Source organism: Nestor notabilis, unplaced genomic scaffold (genome assembly GCF_000696875.1).
Source record: "Nestor notabilis isolate BGI_N333 unplaced genomic scaffold, ASM69687v1 scaffold15894, whole genome shotgun sequence".
NCBI lineage: Eukaryota > Metazoa > Chordata > Aves > Psittaciformes > Psittacidae > Nestor > Nestor notabilis.
The window spans coordinates 436-21,696 of NW_009925317.1; the positions used below are offsets into that span (position 1 = coordinate 436).

General features: G+C 40.2%; 1 protein-coding gene across 1 annotated transcript in view; it reads left to right on the forward strand.

Annotated features, from left to right (window-relative positions):
* PCDHAC2 (protocadherin alpha subfamily C, 2) overlaps window positions 1-21,261 on the forward strand; it is a 42,719-nt gene that overhangs the window by 424 nt on the left and 21,034 nt on the right. Inside the window, exons 2-4 of the mRNA XM_010013009.1 lie at window positions 3-1,889; window positions 10,212-10,270; window positions 11,780-11,868. Of these exons, the coding sequence (XP_010011311.1) occupies window positions 3-1,889; window positions 10,212-10,270; window positions 11,780-11,868 (2,035 nt within the window). The remainder of the gene's footprint in view (window positions 1-2; window positions 1,890-10,211; window positions 10,271-11,779; window positions 11,869-21,261) is intronic.

Here is a 21,261-nt window from a genome sequence, read left to right on the forward strand (position 1 = left end):
AGCAGCTGGTGCTCACTGCTGTGGATGGTGGGGGCCCGCCTAAGTCTGGTACAGCCCAGATCTCTGTGCGTGTTGTGGATACCAATGACAACCCACCTACCTTTGACCGTTCCACCTACACCGTGAGCCTTCTGGAAAATGCCCTGCCTGGCACGCTAGTGGTCAAACTCAATGCCTCAGACCCTGATGAGGGCTCCAACGGGGAAGTGGTCTACTCCTTTGGCAGCTACACCCCACAGAAGGTGAGGCAGCTCTTTAGTGTGGACCCACACTCAGGGGAGGTGCGGGTTAATGGTACTTTGGACTACGAAGAAGCATCCTCCTATGAGATCTATGTGCAAGCTGCTGATCAGGGCCCTGTCTCTATGGCTGGACACTGTAAGGTGCTGGTCAACATTGTGGATGCCAATGATAATGCTCCTGAAGTGGTCCTGACCTCCCTGTACAGCCCAGTTCCAGAGGATGCAAAAGCCGGAACTGTGGTGGCCCTGATGAGTGTTACTGATCAGGACTCAGGGCTGAACAAGCAGGTGAGCCTACGTATTCCCCCTGGCCTCCCCTTCACACTCAACTCTTTCAAGAACTCCTATACCTTGGTGACCCAGGGCAATCTGGACCATGAGAAAGCAGAAGCCTACAACATCACAGTTACAGCTACTGACTCTGGGACGCCCTCTCTCTCCTCCCAGAAGGTGATCCATGTGGAGATCTCAGACATCAATGATAATCCTCCACGCTTTGAGGAACCTGTGTACTCAGTTTACATCCCTGAGAACAACCCCCTTGGAGCTTTTATGTGCACTATCAAAGCCACTGACCCAGATGTCGCTGAAAATGCCTATGTGTCCTATTCTCTACTAGATGGGGAGATTGAAGGGCTACCTGTAACTTCCTATGTTTCCATTAAATCTGACAGTGGCAACATGTATGCTGTCAGGTCCTTTGACTATGAGACACTAAGGGAATTCCAGGTGGTTGTCCAGGCTCAGGATGCTGGGATTCCACCACTGAGCAGCACTGTCACTGTCTACATCTATGTGGTAGATGAGAACGATCATGCTCCACAGATTCTGTATCCTACCTCAACCAACACTTCAGCAGCCCTGGAGATGATCCCACGCTCGGCATATGCTGGATATTTGGTAACCAAAATTATAGCCATTGATGGGGACTCAGGACAAAATGCCTGGTTGTTCTTCCACCTGGTGCAAACCTCAGATCCAGGTTTGTTCAGGGTAGAGCTCCATACTGGGGAGATTAGGACTACTCGCAAACTGGGGGAGGACAGCACACCTACTTTCAACCTGACGGTGGAGGTGAGAGACAATGGAGAACCACCGATGTCCTCATCAGTAGCCATCACTGTTGCCGTGGTGGACAGAGTTTCCAAAATCATCCCTGATAAAAGAAGGCACTTAAAAAGTCCAAGCAATTACTCAGAGATCACTATTTATCTCATTATTGCTTTGAGCGCCATCTCCTTTGTTTTCCTTTTCACAATCATTGGGCTTACTGTTATCAAGTGCTACAGATACAGTCTGTATGGGGACTCATGCTGTGGAGGGTTCTGTGGGGTCAGAGAACGGTCCCCTACTGAATTATACAAGCAGGCCAACAACAACATCGATGCTAGGTTGCCTCATGGTTTAAAAGTACAACCCCATTTTATTGAAGTGAGGGGCAATGGGTCTCTCACTAAGACCTACTGCTATAAGGCATGCCTAACAGCAGGCTCGGGAAGTGACACTTTTATGTTTTACAATACCTGTGGCCCAACAGGAACTACTGGTCCCTCTGCAGTCATGACTGAGAGGCATCTGACAGGACAGAGTGGGCAGAGCGCACAAAACCTGATCATACTTAAAAATGACTCCATTACGCCTAACGAGGTGAGGCTACATTGATAAATGGCCAGCATAGTGCTCTGAACAAATCTGTATTTAAGCAGAAGTTCAAATTGGAAACTCAGATTAAAGTGTATTCCCTTTCAGGCTTGCTCACGCATAGCTATGAAACATGGTTCTAATAAATTTAATCTGTGCAATGCATTTTGTTTCTAGGTAAATACTGGGTCTTTCAGGTCTGTTTGGTAAGTTCAGTATGTGCATCTGTTGTTTGAGATTCACTTCATTTTTGCAGTGTATGCTGTACTCAGTGTTGCCTCCTTCCCTTTTCTCTTACAAATCTAAAATTGCCTGCTGCCACAGCATGCTAGGGAATAACACATGAGGTCTTAAATTTTGGATGCTGAAACTAATGTTGCAGGAAAATATAAATTAAGAAAAAGTGATTAGGCTGGAAGTCAATAGATATGGCAGTTATGGATGTCTTCTACTTCACTGGTTTCATGACTAGACAAAGCTGTTGAATTTAGATCGTTGCAATAACATATGATTTGCATCCTAATATGGGCATATTTTAGTTATCTGAAAACTGCAGTCCCTCCTTTGATAATGTTTGTTCTACCCAGTGTCACATTTCATGCTTTCTGGGCAGTGACATCTTTGTAGAGAATTATGGCAAGTTCCTGTCATTATGTTACAGTGTGACAGCTTCTAACCTGCTGGGTTGCTACTGAAAATTCTTTAATACCTATGGTTTGACCAGCAGCATATTAACCTTTTCAATATTTTCCCACAGTGAAGAATTAATGGTTGCTTTATTCTAGCATACAGGCAGTCTGCAGTCAGTGTGTGTTTGCATGCTCTGTACAGTTTCCTTTTTACACATATTGGAACTAAACCCAGAAGAACTCACAAAAGAGACTGATTCTGGTTCACAAAAGGAAAATTGTGTGATTAGTGTGTGTTTGTGTCCTATGATTGTGGCAGGCATAAGATTAGTTCATGCACTAATTTGTGCTGTGTTTCCAGACATGGGAAATCTAGGGGAGTTACTGTGGTGGAATAGAAAGGAGCCTTGACTATTCTGCCATAGAAATATCATTTATTTCTTTATGTTTCTTTACCTATGAAGATATTAGCATCTTTTGCAACTCTTGTTTAGTTACACAAACATGCACAAATCTTAAGGACTAAGCAAGTCTTTCATAAAAATGCTTTTAGAGAGTAATGATCACCCATTCAACATTAATCCATCTAAAATTAATGCAGTGTTTTTCTGTAATTCACAGTGGCAGGGTATGGAATATTTTTCTTTTTTTTAAGGTACAGTTTTTATACCTTAAAGTCTTTCAGAGTATAACAAAATGCCTGGAATCTATTTGATATAGGAGGGAATGTGAGTGATACTGTGTAAGCGTATCTGCTGGAGAATCAAAGAGTGAAACATACCCCCTGAATCTGCTTTTTCTAGGGAAAAAAGAGAAGCAATAATTGAAAATAGCTTCACTTTGTATGCAAGACTAGTAGGAAAGTAATTTAACAGGCAGATTCTTACTACATTTGGAAATCACTCAATTGAATGCAATGAATTAGCAAGTTTTGAACACCAGTGCAGCAGCAGCAAAGCCAGCCCAAACTTGGAGTATGAAAGTAAAGAGATGTATAGGACAAACTAATGAATACCTGTGTGGGGTTAGGAGCAAAAAGAGGAATCAATTATTCAAATAGATCTGCATGATTGAAACAGAGGTGAAATTCTGACAAGTTCTACTAATCACAAGTTGGTTTTTTAGGTCTCTGCTTCTTAAATTGTCCTGTGGTAGCACATACTATGAAGATGCAAAGCAGGTGTACGTGAGAAAATGGGTGAATGTAATGGCATTCACTAATTACTAGCTCCTAGTTAATTGCATACTGTAAAATCATGCCTTTCTCTTATTTCAAGCTCGGCATGTGCACTGAAGCTGCCACCCATTCTTAGCAGCACTGAATGACACTTTTTAAGAATAATGATCTTTGTACTAGCAGATCTTCAGAGAACTGTTTTTCTTTCAGTTAAAGTGAACTTTTAATCAGGCTTTAAAAGCCCATGTCTTTACCTGTGAACTGTAACAGCAAGCATCATTGTCCTCACATTGATTTACAAAGTTCATTGCAGATGTGTTACTTTTGGATAATGTGAATAGGTCCTTTTTATTCCAGTTTTTGGAAACTAGTCTTCTATTAGTTGCTCGGTGATGAGGATGGGACAAGGTGAATGGGCTTTCTATGCCTGCATATTGTATGCAGGGTTTCACAAAAGCTAGTATTGTGTAAATGTTGTTTGTACAGTGAGAGAGAAAATATTTCAAAGTTATTTGGGATTAATCTCAGTGACACTTGGTACAATAAAGTCTTAGTCCTTTTCATATTTACCAGTAAGGTCAAAGATGTTAATAATTACTTCACACTAAGTCATCACTGACTTAACTTTCCACGAGGAAACAGTGGAAGGGGAAACCCAGTGTATTAAGGTTAGGTAGGGAATTCTTTATACCTGTTGAAGCACTTTTTACCTGTTGAAGCACCCCACAATACCAGCCGTACAAGTGTTCTGACTTGCACTGCTGGTGTTGTGGAGGTGGAATGGGAGCTTGTTTATGCAAGACATCCTGTGCTTCTGCAGACACCCTGCTTGCTTGTACAGTCAGTTATAGGTTTATAAGAATCTCTCAAACCAAGTGTGTTTTGTAAAAGCTTACTGGTGGTCACAGCTGCACTGAAAACCTTAGAAATGGGTATTGCTGGCAGGAGCCTGGTGATAAGGATGAGAAAACAGGGTTAATGGGTATCGTTCTCTCATCATCTGGGTAACTGCTGCAGCTGATGAGGCAGGCAACATATAAAGAGAGCAAAATACTGTGGCTTTGTTGCTGGTGTGTGTGTTTTTGGGCAGCCTGAATTCCAGCCTTTTGAAAGGGGGGTGCACTCAGCTATCAAGAGGGTGTGTGAAGATGTGTTTTTGTTACTGGGCACTGCTGCAGCAGTGATCTGTCAGTTTCAGGAAAGGTTTTGGTGCTTTAGTCTGGTGTCCCTTTTTTCATATGCCTGTGAAGAGGCTGAGTGATGTCTGGGTAGCTTCTGGTCCTTGGTTTGTCTTTTCATCTCTCCTGTCTTGTTCTTATCTACTCTACAGCTAAGCTCACCCATTATGTCTTGCATCTTATGACAACCTTTTCCCTTCAATGCAGGGAATAACAATGAAGCCAACAGGTTTTAACAGGAGTTTTCTGTCCCAGGAGGCAGCCTGACACATTCCTAATGATGAGTGAGCAGCCTGGATACTTCATAGAACTAGATATAAACTCTTCTTATTATACCTTCCCTTTCACCCTTTTTTGTGTGGTGACACATCTGTCTGACAAATATGATGTTTCATGTGATGTTCAGAAATAAATTTGCATGGTGCTCTACAGGCACTTTTCAGAAAGCGAAACAAAAGCTGCACATTAGTGACAGTAGCTCTCAGGGGTTCATTGGAGTTTTATGGCTGATTGCTCTGCTCCTGCCTCTTTGTATTTTGCACTTCGAAACCAGCTTGCTAAACATACAGGAAAAAACCAACACTTGTGGTGAGTACATCTTGATAGTGCTCTAAAATGCAAGCATATTTTGAAATGTCTAAATCCAGTAAACCTACAGTATTGCCTGGAGCAGTCTTTCCAAGAGATTTCTCACAGAGGCTTTAAAGGTATTAAAGGTGGAATATCTTACAATCTCGGTTCAAGAACTTAAGCCTTTAAGAAATTCTCCAGCCCCCTGACATTGTAAAGGTTAACTATAAATGTACGTTCTTTTGTTTAGTAGCAGCATCTGAACCTGTTCTACTAAGCAGGGACACGGCTCTGTGCTTCAGCACAGTCACGCTCTTGGTTTGATACTTTCTGCTGTGCCAGCAGAAATTTGCATCCAATCTTAAGCAGAGGCATTTTTCTTCTCTTGGCTCTCATTAAAGATACTTTACAGGAGCACTTGCCTTTTTCTTTCACCTTCGTTTTCTCAGTTAGGAATGGAAATGAACATGCTGGGGATAAAATATTTGGATTTCTGAATTACACCCTTTTCCAGTTTCCATTCTGGTTTCTTGTATGATATATACATATTAAGTCTATAAATAGTTTGTTCCACATCAAATTAATTCTAAATATTTACAGAAGGAGATCAGGAATAGAAGGCTCCATTTCCCCACATCTGTTAGTTGTGACTCATTGGAAAACAAGCAGAGCTGTATGCGGTCAGGGGTTCTGAAAGGCCTTTTATTATTGCTTCAAAGCAGATGTATTTGATAAATATACCTTATATCATTCTGTTGTGCATTTGTGTGAAAATAGGAATGGAGTGGGGTGTTTTTAGCAGTCTTATCATCTGATAATTGTTTGCAAGTATTTGATTCACACTTCTCTACCTCTAGCAGGCCCTGTATTGATTTTCACGGCAGGACAACATTAACAAATTTTAGGAATTCCTTCTGTCCCAGGGACAAATCCTCACCATGTTGAAGTGTCAGCTAAAAAAGAGAACTGAGCAAAATGTTTGTAACAATGTACTTTCAACTAAATTTATTCTCCATGAACTAATGCAATGATTCTTAAATTAACCCATTTTGTGCCATTTGAAAACAACTGTGTGAAATTTTGCATGAGCTTTTTTGCTACTTGTGTGGCTGTGTTTTATATTACATTCACTTTGCTTATCAGATTTTCTGTTAGGGTTGGCTGTTTATTACTAGTTACATAATACTTGTGGTTATGTGGGTGGCAGAATGTAACCTTGCTGACTGGAATGTTGGCATGAGGTGTTTACCTGGTGTGGCGACAACCACTTCTGTAGGTGCCTGGATAGATTTTGACTCATCTCACAAGTATGATGATGTGAGCTGTTACTAAATCAGAAAAAGTAGGTGATGGGAGAAAGAGGAAATGATTGATTAGTTCTGTGCTGGATTGTGTGATTTTTCTCACCTCAGCTGATGAGTGCCAAGAACAGGACCGCTGGGCTTGATACATGGCCTCAAAAAGTCTCTGAGGCTAAGATTACCTTAAAGTTAGTAGAATGGATTGGCACATGATAAACAGGGTCTTGTAGTGAGTTGGGAGCTAAGGAGCTTAAAGGAACAATAATATTTTCATCAACATGATGTGACATAGTAAGAGTACAGGAAGTACAACTGGGAAGTATCTGGAACTCTTCAATGTCTGTATTCCTCTTTGGGTTTCCTCTCTGTACTCATGCTTCCTGGCCAGCTGTGCCTTCTCCTGGTGGTGTCGATTTATGGCACAGCTACACTTCTCACAGCAAAGTCTGTGACAGGGCTTTGCAGAGGAGCCCATTGACAGCTCCTGGGCAGACTCCTGTCCCCTGGGACTGCGCTGAAGGCACATGTCTACTTTGAGATGGGCCATATCATGTCTTGGCAATGTGACTATATGCTGGGTGACAGTATGTGTCAATGTGGCAGATTTCAGTGGGTCATCTGGTAAAGGTGGACTATTCTTAGCCAGAGATATAAGCCAACTCAACCAGGTAGACTGTGAATGCCTGATGGGGGTATAGAAAGCAGCACTGCTGTGTCTGATCTGGGGAAAGATAATGCCGATCAGGTTTGCTGCCTCTGCTATGCTGTCACTTCTATTATTGGTCCTGGTTTTTTGCCTTTCTTGATCCTAATTGCCCAATGTTATTTAAAGATGTATTGAAATAGCTGTTGTCTTATGACAGATATCTTAAAGAATTACAGTCTACAGTAGAACAAAAGGACAAGCCAGTTACACTGACAAAATTGGAATTCCACCAGTTTTGCCAGTCACAGGACATCAGCCTGTTGTAGCACAAGCGTGGGACATACATGTGTCTCTTGCTGGGGTCTTAAGGTTCCCAGTCAAGCAGTGTGCACATGGTAAAACTGAATGTGAATAGGTCTGAACAAAGGCAGGCTGCTACCCAACTGCCTGCTCCTCCTGTTCTTCCTGTGAGGACTTTAAAAATAAGAGAAGTTCCAGACATTGAATTTTTCACAGTTAGAAACAAAACCAACGACAACAAAACCCCAGCTTTTCAAAGGTCTAAAAGTCAGTTGTGGCAATAGATCTTTCCATCTCCAGAGTATATTTTTATGATCCTGTCTCCTCCTTCCTTCTTCTGCTCCTCTGGGAGCAGCACTACAGCCCTGCTTGAAGAGTAGTAGCAAGCGGAGAACTGTTTGGGAGTAGCCACAAGATGCCACAACTTGCAGATAGTAACCCTTGAAAATACCACAATCTCCTAATTGCTGCTCTTTGTGTTATATTGACATGATGAATGTGGGTCCATGCATGTGAAGTGAAGAAATGATGAAGTCCTAACTGATGAGTTTCTCCTGCCATTGTCACCCATTTATGATCTGGTGTCTGAAAGTTCCCACTGCAAAAAAACCCATAGATTTATGTCTTCTAGCCAAGAGCTGGAAAGCTCTCAGCTGAAAAACAAACAAACAAACAAACAAACAAACAAAAATCTATGTACTGTGAGCAAGTGGCCATTTTCTTCTTTTCTCACTCTACCCAACTCACATTAGACTTTTACAGCTCTTCGATGTAATCTCACTTCATCTGTGTTTTGCCTGGGACCGTGGTAAGATTCCTCTTCCTCACACTGCCTATAGACCTGTATAAGTCACTAACCTGCACCTCCCCCATTGCGAAAAGACAAAGGGGCTTTCCTTCCACCCTCAGTCCGGCAGTTCCTCTGCTGTGAGAAAATCTCCAGCAGAGGAAAAGCCAAATCTTCTGGTGTCAAAACCCTTCATATATCAAGAAAATAAAACTCATAAGTGGGTCTGATCAATGTATTATTTTCTATCCTCATTCATTGACTATTACTACATGGTTGACTTCAGAGTTGCTCTGGCGTCCCTGGGACTGGGCCCAAAATGGAATGAACACAAAACACTGGAAGCCACTTTCTGCTAAACTCAGCAGAACCTGAGTATACCAGGGAACTGGGGGCTAGATGGGAAGGAAATTGCTTAGCACAGATGTTTAATGTGTAGTTGCAAATGGCAGGCTCCTCCTTTTTGCATAACTTGGACCATAAAGAATAGTAGGATGCACATCATCCGAGAGCATCTCACTCCTGAGTGATGCTGGGCCCAAGAAATACGGTAATGGAGCAATAGTATAAGTTGTAATTGCTCCGTTTTTGTTTGAATAAAACCTATTGATCCAGGGAAAAGCATAGCGCAAACCTCAAGAGAAAACACCGAGTTGGCTTTAAATGATTCAGAGCATTCAACACTTTCTTTTTCTCTTTCAAGTAATGGGACCAAATTCATTTCTGTTCTGCCTCCAATAACTTAAGAGAATTAAACCGTTACTGTCGTATATTATTTGTGTGTTTGGCACTGTACAAGACGCTAGGAGTGAGTGTAGTCCGTTATTTTTCTGGACATAATTTCTCTTTGAATTCAGGAGCCTGAAGTTAAACAGTGGCTGCAATATCTCTTACAGAATAATGTCTTGAGAATCCTGAGAAAGAACCTTGTTGTGCATTTAGGGCTTAATTTTAAAAGACCTGAACCTTCATTCATTTGCTGGAGTTGAAAATTATTTTGATGGTCCCCTGACAATGTAAAAAAAAGGTTTTCTGGAGCAATTTTTGACCAACTGAGGATTTCTTAATTATCTCCTTATTTAGCAAACCATTCTGCAGCACTGCAGTGTATGCTGAGGTTCGTTGGTCAAAGGGTATTGCTGGCTATTTTCCACTTCCATGAATATGGAAAATGTAGTGGTTCTTGGTATTATGAAAGAAGGTGTTTGCCTTTGATAAAAGACTTGCTGCAGTCTGGAAATCTGATACAATCTAGTGCAGTCCTCTGCAGTACACTGAATGCCAGCAGAAACCTCAGAGCTGACAGACGTCCTGCATGTCCCCTTCACGGGGGGCTGCATTTTATATATCCTCAGACAGATGCTATTCAGTGCAGGAGCTTGAGTTTCCTCAGTTAATAAGGAAAACAAACAACATGTTTTATGGATTTAAGATGTTGGTTTTTTTTCCTATGCCCAGAATGTTGATAAATGTACAAAATGACTGTCCACCAGTTTCCAGCACTAAATGTCATTCCACAGAGATCATCTCTAGCCAAAGGCCTTGGCATTCAAACAAGTTTCTCTATTAGAGACACTCTCTGTGTGTCCATTTGAAAGTCTCTCTAGATTTGTAGAAAAATTGTTCACAAAAATAGAGTATTTCCAGATAGACTTTTCTGACAAAATTAGTCAAATGCATATCCTTTTCAACGTGTTTAACATATGTTAACGACATTCTCCTGGGCTTTTGTTTCTACAGCCAAAACATCCTAATCCTGACTGGCGCTACTCTGCATCCCTAAGGGCAGGAATGCAAAGGTATGTGTGATGTTTCCCCACATGAAGGGGAATTGTGTTTGTCCTCTGTGAAAAGGACAAAGCTGTCTGGCTCCTCTGATGCCTTAGTCTGAGGATAGCTGTATGCTGAGATGGAAAGCAACCAAGTTCTGCTGCTGTCACTTCCAGTCTCCAAATGTTACAGATTCAGTCTGACTGTATCTTACGTTGTTACTGTACTGCTATAGATCTGTGCTTTTTTTGTGTTTTCTTCCTGCCTTTGGATATGTTGACTGTCAAGGCATAATTGCTACAATATTGAATTATTTAACTGTGATTATGTACTTTCTATTTACTTTAAAGCTTCCTTTAATCACCAGTACTGATACGTTTCTGTAGACTCTCTGCAGCATTGATGTATTTTCTATCTTGTTTCTCGTTACCATAAAAGTGTGTTGCTCCCGCAGTTTATTAACCACATGATGCAATCAAGATGATTAATGTAATTTAAAGGGTATTTTGAAGATATGAGAAAGATTTTCAAAAAAGGAAAAGTGGGACTGTGTCTGAATTTCTTTAGACCGAACTTCTTTAGAGGACGGTGTCCTCTGCCTAACATGGCAAGCAGTCTCTGCTATTATTTGCTACTAAGGACACCTGGAAAAATAGAATTATAATAAAGTTATTTTTCTAAAGCCTAAATAAAATAATATTTTTTCTCTCCTTTCCTGAGCAGATTAGAAAACTAGTTTTATATTCGGGTGTAATCTGGTGTGATTAATAAGACTACCTTATAGGTCTAGATGCAATTATAGGGCTGCAGTAGTTCCTGGTAGCACTACAAAGGGCAGGTTGCTTTTCCCAAAATTGTTGTTGCAGTGGGACTGTAGTCATCACCTTTTATCCATTATCCACAGGGCTGAACAGTCAGATTCAGACTGACCATCCCTTAGACTGTGCTTCATGTGGGTGAGGGCTATGTCCCTTTTCCAGCTGACTTTGTGCTGCTGTGTGCAAAGGAACCTAAACCTCAGGGACCAGAAGGAGAGGAAGTGAGAGCAAGCTTGATTCTGTGGTCTGTTGGGCAAACTGGTTTCTTCCTTTTATGTTTCTGCTATTGTGTTGAGGTTTTTTTAATCTCTGACTGCTTTATTCAAAATGAATAAACAGTCTGGGAGCACAATGACAGCAGCTTAGAACTAACCCCACCAACATTTTGTCATTTGCTTGTAACAGTAAAATAGGTGTGTAACTTCCTTGTTGGTGACTTCCAGTCAATGAAAGCAAAGTGTCCTGCAGGTATGTTTTTTGGGGGGGGGGTTTTGTTGTTTTTTTTTTTTTACAAGCTGTGCCACAACTATGTTTTAGTAAATAATCAAAGATAATTTGTGCAAGTCAAACCAGTTAGTTCTCCATGCTCCAGCAGAATTTGTTATCATCATGCAATACTACAAATGGCTATGACTTTTGAAGAGTAGCAAGAAAGGGAGAGATTTTAAAGCCAGGGCAGAAGGGAACTGTATAATCTAATGATGATATGTGCTTCTTCAGTGCTGTGCATATGGAAGAAGCAGGAATCCTACGTGGAGGACCAGGAGGGCCTGATCAACAGTGGCCAACAGTGTCCAGTGCTGCTACAGGTAAGGGTGTGAGAATTCAGAACGTATGTGAGCAACTAATGTTAACTGATGCTTCCACCTTAGTTTCTCTTCTGTTTTGTGTCTCTGAGTGAAGTTCTTGTAAATTAATCTGTGGAATATAAATTCAGTGGAATAGTGAAGCGCAAAATACATATTTTTCTGGACTCGGTCTCAGATGAGCACTGGAGATAAGAGTCCTTGATCCTAGCTTTCACTCTGCCTTTGGAAGTTATTGGTTTACATAATGGAATAATGGTAGGGCTTCAGTTCTGATGTATGTATTCAGATTAAAAATGCTTGAGTCTAGAATTGGTTTGTCCTCCATTTCAAAAGAACAGTAAAACTGGGGTAGGAGCTTCTCAGTTCTTTGTTATTTTTACAAACCCAGTAAGTCTTTTTGAATGTCTCTTCTCATTTTCTGTGGTGAAATCAGATCTTTTTCTTTTTTTTCTTTTTTTTTTTTGCTAGCTATTTTCATTCAGTAACACACTATGATGAAAACTAAACTATTATTTGCTTGTCAAAATGGATGACCAAACCCACATACTAGAGTGTAGCTTCATTTACTCAGTCACTGATGACTTCACATCAGTCAATATGAATTGGCAAAAGGTCTTCATTGAGTTAAGAAAATCTGCACTGAAGGCAATAAAATATTCTTACTTTTTATGCTGGAGCAGGGGTAATAGAGACGTCATGGAGCAGCCACTCGCTGGTGTGGTCAGCGGTTTCAGTCACATCCAAACTATTATGTCATCTTAGTGGATGTCCTGTGTAGGGTTGAGAGAGCTGTATGACCGCTCTGTGAGCACTGCAAGCCCTCCAGAAATTCAAATGAGGAGTGACACTCCTATCACAGAGGCAGCTCAAAGGCCAAGAAGTGGTGTCTCCAGCAGAAAAGATATGAGAGCTGCTATATTTAATCTTTCTTGGTGCAAAACTTTCTTGTTGCTTTAATGGACTTTTTACCTGGATAGAGAGCTGAGAAGTAACTTCAGGATTTACAATCACAGTTACAGCATAGCCAGGACTTAATGGTGCCCAGCAAAATCTGCACTGGTGTTGTGGTAGGGTTGTCTGCAGAAACAGATTTGGAAATTAATATAATATATAATGGGCCCCTAGGCTATAATTACCTGGGGTTTTCGTGCTCTTCCTTCTTTTGCAGGCTTTGCAGGAAGAACCAGCTTGTGCACGTTATGAAGGGTGTGTAACTGTTGAGCTTGCATTTGGAAATGTCACCACAAGTACACTTTAACCTTTATAAAGAGTTTCCCTCAGGCTTTCAGCTGTACTAATCATCCTTGGCTGAGCACTTAGTGTATTACCTTATACCAAATTCAATATGGATGCAAATATTCACCCAGATGTTCGCTTGCTGGTAAAGCAGATTTCTAAGTACCTGAATGTAAATGCAAAAGTAGGACGGCCCTGTCTTCTGAGGACGTCCACTGGCATTTGGGTCCCAGAGCCTTATTCCACTACCTGGATTCTTCACTGCTATTCTTTTAGGTTTATCATTTTAGACTCACTTTGGGAAGCTGAACATCTCTTTGTCTAAAGACCCAAGTAGCCCTTGGCCCTTATTGCTCGTCTCCTCCAGGACCATGCAGTGAGGCACTTGTGCAATGAATGCATCCCTGTCACGCATGCTATGTAGGGACTATACAGGGTAGAGAAAAGTGTTAAGGCATAGTGAGAGTAGAAACTGGCAGGAGGCCCTGTGGAGCTGAGCACCTGGAGAGTCCAAATGCCAAGGTTGTTTACTCTGGCCCTTGCACTGAGCATTGCAGATCACTGTTTCTCTATGTTTTTTATTTCTAGGTAATGTATACAAACAGGTTGTAAGAAATATCTTCAGCAACAGGAAATATTTCTGCCATACAGGAAGATGTGACTAATAAAAACTGCATTATGGAATACCCACTCTAGTTACAGCTACCTTTAAATCCAATTTTTTTGAGTCAGGTTCCTTATAATTGAGAATTTTTTTCCTGGGCAATGAAGACTCATTTATTTTGTCTTTGTCCATCCTCAAGGGATTTGTGACTCTGACATAACACTGATTTTTATGTCCTTTTTTAAGAGGACTTCAGGTAAAAAACTGCTCTTTCTAGACAAAAGCTACAAATATCCCTAATCCTTAATACCAAACAGGCTATTCATAGGGAAATCTCAGTTAGGATTAATGATTGTGTTAATTTATGTATCTTAAGTACATCATTATGCATCATATTTAAAATCCTATCTGCAGTTTCCCACGAATATCTCTTTCAATGCTTCTTTTTCTGGCTTAGGTTCAAGACCTGTAATATTTGTCATCGGGTTAGCATACACAGAAGAGATTCAACTCATTATGGTCAATTGCAGTTGATTGAGTCAACAAATGCATTTACTCCTGACATATCACTTGCATATGAATGGAGTAGTGCACCTGGGTCCAGATCAGCTCCTAGATAAGCTATTTGTTATCTCTCTTATCATCAGCATACTGATGATGTCTCCACTTCCGATCACTAGAAACCACTTCCAGGCCTGTTCTCTGCATGCATTCTCCATGCAGTTGTTTTAGTCAATTGATTAATCCCAATCAGTTTGTCACTAAACCTTTCATTGAATTTAACAATCCACAAAAGCCACAGGTTGGATGCCTCACAGAGATAGAAATTTAATCGATGAGAGCATTCAAAGATGATGTCATAGGAAAACTTCAAGAAGGATGAAGTCATGTGTTAAATCAGTAAATCCTTGATACCTAGTGCATACCTGTACTTGAACAGCACATGATGTTTCAGCATATATGTGTTACCTGAGCAAAACCTGGTCCTCATTTGACGGACAGCACTCCTATTGACTTTATTGCATATTTCACCCATGCAGGGAACAGTGAGTTTTGATCTGGCATTTTTTAGTTGTCTTTGCATTTTCCAATAGTCCAAAAGTTTGGAGGATTGTAGTCAGGATGCTTCCAAGTGAGGTGGGCCAAGAAGGTTTAAACTTCCTCTGTGGAGAGGATAGCATTATATTTAGCTCTCATTTGTCCCCCACATGCTAAATGGTGAGTTCAGGAAATGCAGATAGATTTCTGGTTTTGCTCTATGTCCTTTGACAGTTTTAGCAATTAGATCAGACTTTCTGTGGGTGACCACTAATCTGAGTGAACTTTATTTTTTTGGATGCCTACCTCAAAAGAAATGGAGTTTGATTTGCAGAAATAGTGGGAGCTCATAACAGAAACTAAAATGAATGGAAACTTTGCTCTAAACACACAACACTGGTGATTTCTGAATAAATCAGACCGATGCATAATTGAGAGCTTAGAATTCGTGGGCATTAGACAAATCTGTGTGTATTTCACTGTGCTCCTCATTCCAATTTACAAGACAGAACTGGTAATGTAAGTGCTTCACAAAAACAATCTAAAGATGCTTTTATAGCACATATAAAGACTCCTATGATAAGGTTTTGTGAGGAAAAACAGCCAAGAGGAATTTTTAAACCATGTATTCAGTGTAGACTTTATATATGTGCAGTAAATAAGGCACTGGCCGTATATAAAGAGGGAAAAAAATACTTCCATTCAGACAGCTCTGTAAATAACAGAGGAAAGAATCTCATGACAAAATCAGCATCTGAAATTTATAAGCATGTAAGTGAAGACCATGGGTGAAATACTGGCATCTCTGAAGACCACAGCAAATAGCCCACTGATTTCAAGGAAGCTAGGATTTCAGTGCTGTTCCTTCCTCCTGCCTAGCTGTGACCTTTTTACCCATGTCTTTCTAGCTAGGGATATTCCATGCCCATATACTCTCAGACATTCCTGGTTTTATGTTGGGAACTGCAGTTGCTCTGGAATAGATTTATATTGCTCTCAGAGGATGGTTCCTGCTGCAATCAGCTGGGCTGCAGAGGAGGTCCATTAAGAGCCATGGGCTGTAGAATAAGTGACAAATACTGAAAATTAAGTGAGAAGCAACTATAAATATGGCAAATAAACAAAGTTATCTGAAAAGTAAAGTCAGTCTTCCCAGTAAGTTTTGTACTGCTGGTTTGGAGTAAAGTCTTGTAAATGGAATGACTGTGGGAAAGCCATGAAGAAAGGAAAAGGGACGTTTGCGTGTCTGAGCCTAGGGCCCCGGAAAGAAGATCTGCACACTGAGGCTGGGTTATAGATTGTGATGAGAGGTACAGAAAGCCATACTGCTGTTAGTTGTTCTTTTCATGGAAAAATCATTTGATTTGTCTGCATCTTTGAGTCCATTTAACATCAGCACAGAATGAATAAATTATTATTTTTACCAGGTTGACTCTTCCACTGTTCTTGAAATTCAGCAGACATAACAGTCCAGTAAAAGCTCACAGGGGGCCACAGAACTGTCACAGGGCTCTTAGCCTCTGAAGTATTTTTCTAAAAAATAAGTTTAAAGAGAAAGAGCCTAAGAAAATAACTCTGAGATTTATGGGACCTGAGGTATAACATATTTCATATGATAAAGCTTTACGCTGTGGTTGTAAATGGAGAAAAATTTCTTCCTAAATGTCAGTGAGTTTCTATTCACCTTCTTCAAATGACCTTCCTTATCCCCAGAAAAACAGTTTAATAGAGACTCATCAAGCAGTCACTGCAAAGAATGTGCAGGGGCTGAAAGTGACTGGTAAAAATTAATTTACACCTAACAGCAGAGAACACTAGTCTGTCTTAGATTTAGCACTTCATTGATTAAAGCTAGAAAAGGCAATAAGTAATTAGCAACCCAGAATACAAAACTGTGATCTTGATTTGTTGCAGTATGCTGCAGCTATGTAAGATGGAAGGAGCTAGAAAATGCAGCTGTGCACATCTATATCCTCTCTATTTATTTTAATTAATAAAAAATTTTCTATGGAAATTCATAATTCCAACTTTCAAACCCGGACATACCTACGTATCAAAATACCAGCCCTAAGAACCATACCTGAAGTGGTCTAAGAAACACTGAGATGATATGTGTAATAATTTTAAAGGAGAAAACATGGAAAATACAGAACAGCCAAATTATTTGTGGTACTCATGAAAAGTAGTCTTTGAATATATCCCCCAAATGAAGGTCATAAGCAATTTAACTAGTTCCTTACTTAGTGAAGTATCACAAAGATTTGGTTCACAGCATCTTGTAATCATGGAAAAAATCATCCCCGTAAAACATATTAAAATCATTATTTCAAGCTGCAGTATCTCTACCAGCTCAGCAGAGAAGGAAATTGTTCCAGCTTTCTCATGCAGAGGCAGAGCAATGACACTGTGCTGAAGCAGAAATAATCTGCAAGGATTGTATAAAGCTAAATCTCTTTTCTTTTATCTCATGTTTTGACCTTGGTCATTGAATTCTCAAGTTAATTCCTCCTTCTTGCTGAGACTTTCAACATAATGCACATAGTCCCAGTACACATTATTCCCAGGATAGTTGGAACCCTGTGTACTTCCTGCTCTTTGGCTTTCCACTACTTTTTCTTCTATTTTCACCTCTTCCCTGTTACCTATCTGGTTTGTCAAGTATAAAACTCTCCTCTGTTTATCTTCGAAATTAGTTTATTCCTTGCATCTAAAGCCTCTGGTCTCTTCCTGCTCATCTGTCTGCTGTCAACCCTCTCTTGTTATTCCAGGAATGCCTAAATGTAGATGGCCACACATCACCTTTTCAGTATTTCATACTGAACTAAATTTTCTGTGCTAAATGCTTCTCATGTCTGACAGCCTGAAGGAAGCTAGACAGGACTGAGAATTTCAGATGCTGAAGAAAAGCATTTTGAAATCAGAAATATTTTTCAAAAGAATATGTCAAAAAAAAATATTTTTATGAGAGATGCAGCTTGACATACATTGATTATTACTGTTTAAAAGCTGATGACTGTTATGATCAGGAGCTCCTCTGCTTCACCAAGTGCAAACTATAGTTAAACCAGCAGTTTGGGCTTTCAGTATTTGTAGCCAGGACTAGGTAAATGAATAAGTTAGTTTAGATTTCTGTTCAGCTGAGTGGGCAAAGAGAGGAGGGAAAGATACATGGTGTTATACAGAAACTGCAGTCATGACTTGGCTAATGTTAAATTTACTTTCAGTTATTTTGTTATTTTCATCTTAGCTGCAAAAGAAAAACCCATGGCTGACCTGAAATAGCATTTGTGATCTTTATCATGGAGTCCGTTATTTTCCAGTGGAGTGTACCAAGTAAATTAGATGACATGGATGAGAGATTTAATAGTGTATGATACCTTAGTCCTTGAAGACTCTGTATAAGGGGGAAAAAAAGGACTCATCAGAATTTGAGAAAGGCTCAAAAACTCTGGAAACTTCAAAGTTGTGTGGTCTGTTTGTCTTGATATATTTGAATAGGACTTTGTTTTCATTTTGACTATGAAAGTGAATGGTCTTGGAAGAATTTACATCTTCATATACTGTGGAGAATTCTTGATTCCACCTGCTGTAAGGTCTGTGAGAGGAGTTAACCTTTCTTATTAGCCCCAGGCAATGCAGAAATGCACATTTGTGCATCTTGTCATTTAGTCAAGTGCAGTCCTTCGGTTTAGATTAGAGCCAGGTTTTATTTGGAGCCAGTTGTTTTATTTGCCAAAGTGGTGATAACCACATCCAAATTCTAATCTCCACATGGGGTGATTGTTCCAATGCAGACTTCCTGGAGGTTCCTGCAAGACTGATAGCTCCAGTCGAGATACTAATAACACAGGAGACCTGCTAAATTTCCAAACCCAGGAATAAAATAAGAGTCATGGGGACAAAAGGCTATTGGTTTTCTGTGACTGAGTAATATGAAGCAGATATTCCCAAACTGTGCATAAAAGCTATGGCAGCTCAAGACTTTGTCATTTTAAGGAGTGATAAAGATTTTACACAAGCCGTTTAGCTGCCTATAACTTCTATATTTAGGTGCTAGGAAAAAGTTTAATGACAGTAACTCCTTGTCTGCTTAATTCATCCTTTCCTAGAATAATCTCTTTGCTTCCTCAAATGGAAGTTACAGTTGCACCTAAAAAATGTTTCTTATTTGAATAGCTGTTACTAAGTCTTTGTTTTAAAAACAAAGTAACATCTCTTAGAAAGTACCTGATTTTGATTATGAGTAATTCTGTTACATGTGTAATCACCAATAGTTTAACTCTTTTGAATCAAACTCCAAAACCTCCAGCTACTGTATCAGGTTTCCCACCATGATTAACCTACTGTCTAGAAGCCAGACATACCCCAAATGATGCTGTAACTGAGCAAAAAGGGGGCAGGCAGGGACAACACTCCTTACCAAAAAAATAGACTTGTCCGTTGCTCTGTGCATGTGCCTCTGTGGTCTTGGTACCAATATCAGTGAGTTTGTCTTGTGCTTACTGGTAATGTTGTGTAGCTACACAGAAGACATAGGTTTTGATTCCCATCACTATTATTTTCTCAGAGGTTTCAATAAATAAACAGAAAAATCATTCAACTTGCAGCTGTACTACCTTGGGTTGTGATCTTGTCAGAACTTATAAGTTAAACAAGTGTTTATTTGGTCAGTACTTCAGGGAATTGATGGTAATCAAATTGTTTCCACACGAGAATACAGCTGCTTTATTTTCTCCCTGTTGTGCCTCCCTTTTGTGTGTGTGGATTTTTTTGTTCTTTTATTTTGTTTTCCCTCTTCTCTTTCTCTCTTGCTGTGGGCTTAAATTTATTCTGTTTAGTTTTTTTAGAAAGGAATGTATACTCCAGTAAATGTCAGAACAACCTATGATATTTATGATCCCAGGGAAATTTCAACACTGTTATCTTTTGCAATATTTAATTCACTATCTGATAGAAAATAGGTGCATAAAATAAATAAGTTTCTAAGCAGTTCTAAGACACTTTTAGCTGGAATATATTTATATTGCAAGCGGTGGAAGGAGGAAGGTTGAGGGCGTACAGACCACTCTGTGATATTACATCTTCCCCTAATGGTTGTCTTCCTCTGTGCAGCACTTTGCTGTACACAAGAGTCATGAATGTATTTTTCATGTGTTTATTTTTATAACCAGGCATTGCTTCAGTGTCTGTTAGCAATGTTGTAGTGTGGCAGTGCCTCTCAGCTCCAATGGCACTACACAAAGCCCATACAAATAGCAAAAGACAAGCCTTGCCTTAAGGAACTTACCACTTACATGAACATAGCAGACAAAGTCTGGGAACACAAGGGAAAGGACATGATCCTTATCCTGTTTGAAAAAGTTAAAAAAACAAGGTACAGAAAAACTAGAATTATTCTTATCACAGAGAGCTTTATGGTGATGCTGAGGACTGGGTCAGCATCTGCCTGGCCCAAAGTGCTCTCACTGAGCAGGAGTGAGCAAAGAATAACAGAACTGTGAGCCTGTTTGGGGGTCATCCTTCCCTGTGCTACTCCAACTGCTGAGCCATGGAGAGCCTGTTAGATCAGGACTTCCAAAATACTATGGGATTATTGTTTCAGCCTTTATGTTTCACTCTGGTGCTTACAGGCCCTTTCCCTGCCATGCCAGACCTTTATCAGCTTTTAAAGAGGCAGGCAGAGGCTGCTTCACATTCCTCTTGGCCATTCTGTTTCTCTTTTGCACTTCTCTGATCTCTGCCTTTTCTTTGCTTTGGTGGCACTGCTAGAATAGAACTGGGCTGCACAAAGCAGAGAAAGCAATGCTGCCAGACTGTGCATGTTTTTCCAGTGCTGGAAAACAATTCTATTTAGCAACGCTGCAATACTGTGCATGTTTTTCCAGTGCTGGAAAACAATTCTGACTATTTATGTAACATTGACCTAGAAATACTGTATTTACTTTGAGAGCTGAACTCTGAATTCATTCGGTCATTACTTGTGTGCACTCAGAGGGTGTAATGAGAGATGTAAAACAGTAATAGCAGTATGCAAAGGCATCCCTTCATTATGGGATTTAATTCTCAGAAAACCAAGGCTCTGACTGTGGAGGCAATGAATCCGAGTGCAGCTTCTCTGCTCTTGTCTTATATAATTACAGTCACCCATCTCTAAAAGCATCCTCTCTTAGCATGCACACAGAACTAGCAAAATAAATGGGTTGATTAGGAAGGGAAAAACCCCACCACAAACCCTTTGTGGTCTTGTGGAAAGTGTTTCTGTGTGTTTATGCTGAGAAAAATTGTGTGCTGCTTCTGGTTGCACAGGTTGGTAGGACAGGTTCAGAGCAGGGAGACTGGGTGCAGCCTCCTGAGGCTGCAAACCCCAGCTCAGCAAGCAGTGCTGGGATCAGATACCAACAAGAGACCAGAGTAAAATCGTTAACAGCAGCAGTTCATCCCATAACAAATGCTATTAAGGAGGCTGGAGCTAGAACAGAATTCACTGGTAGTGTTTTGAACATGATGAAATGTAA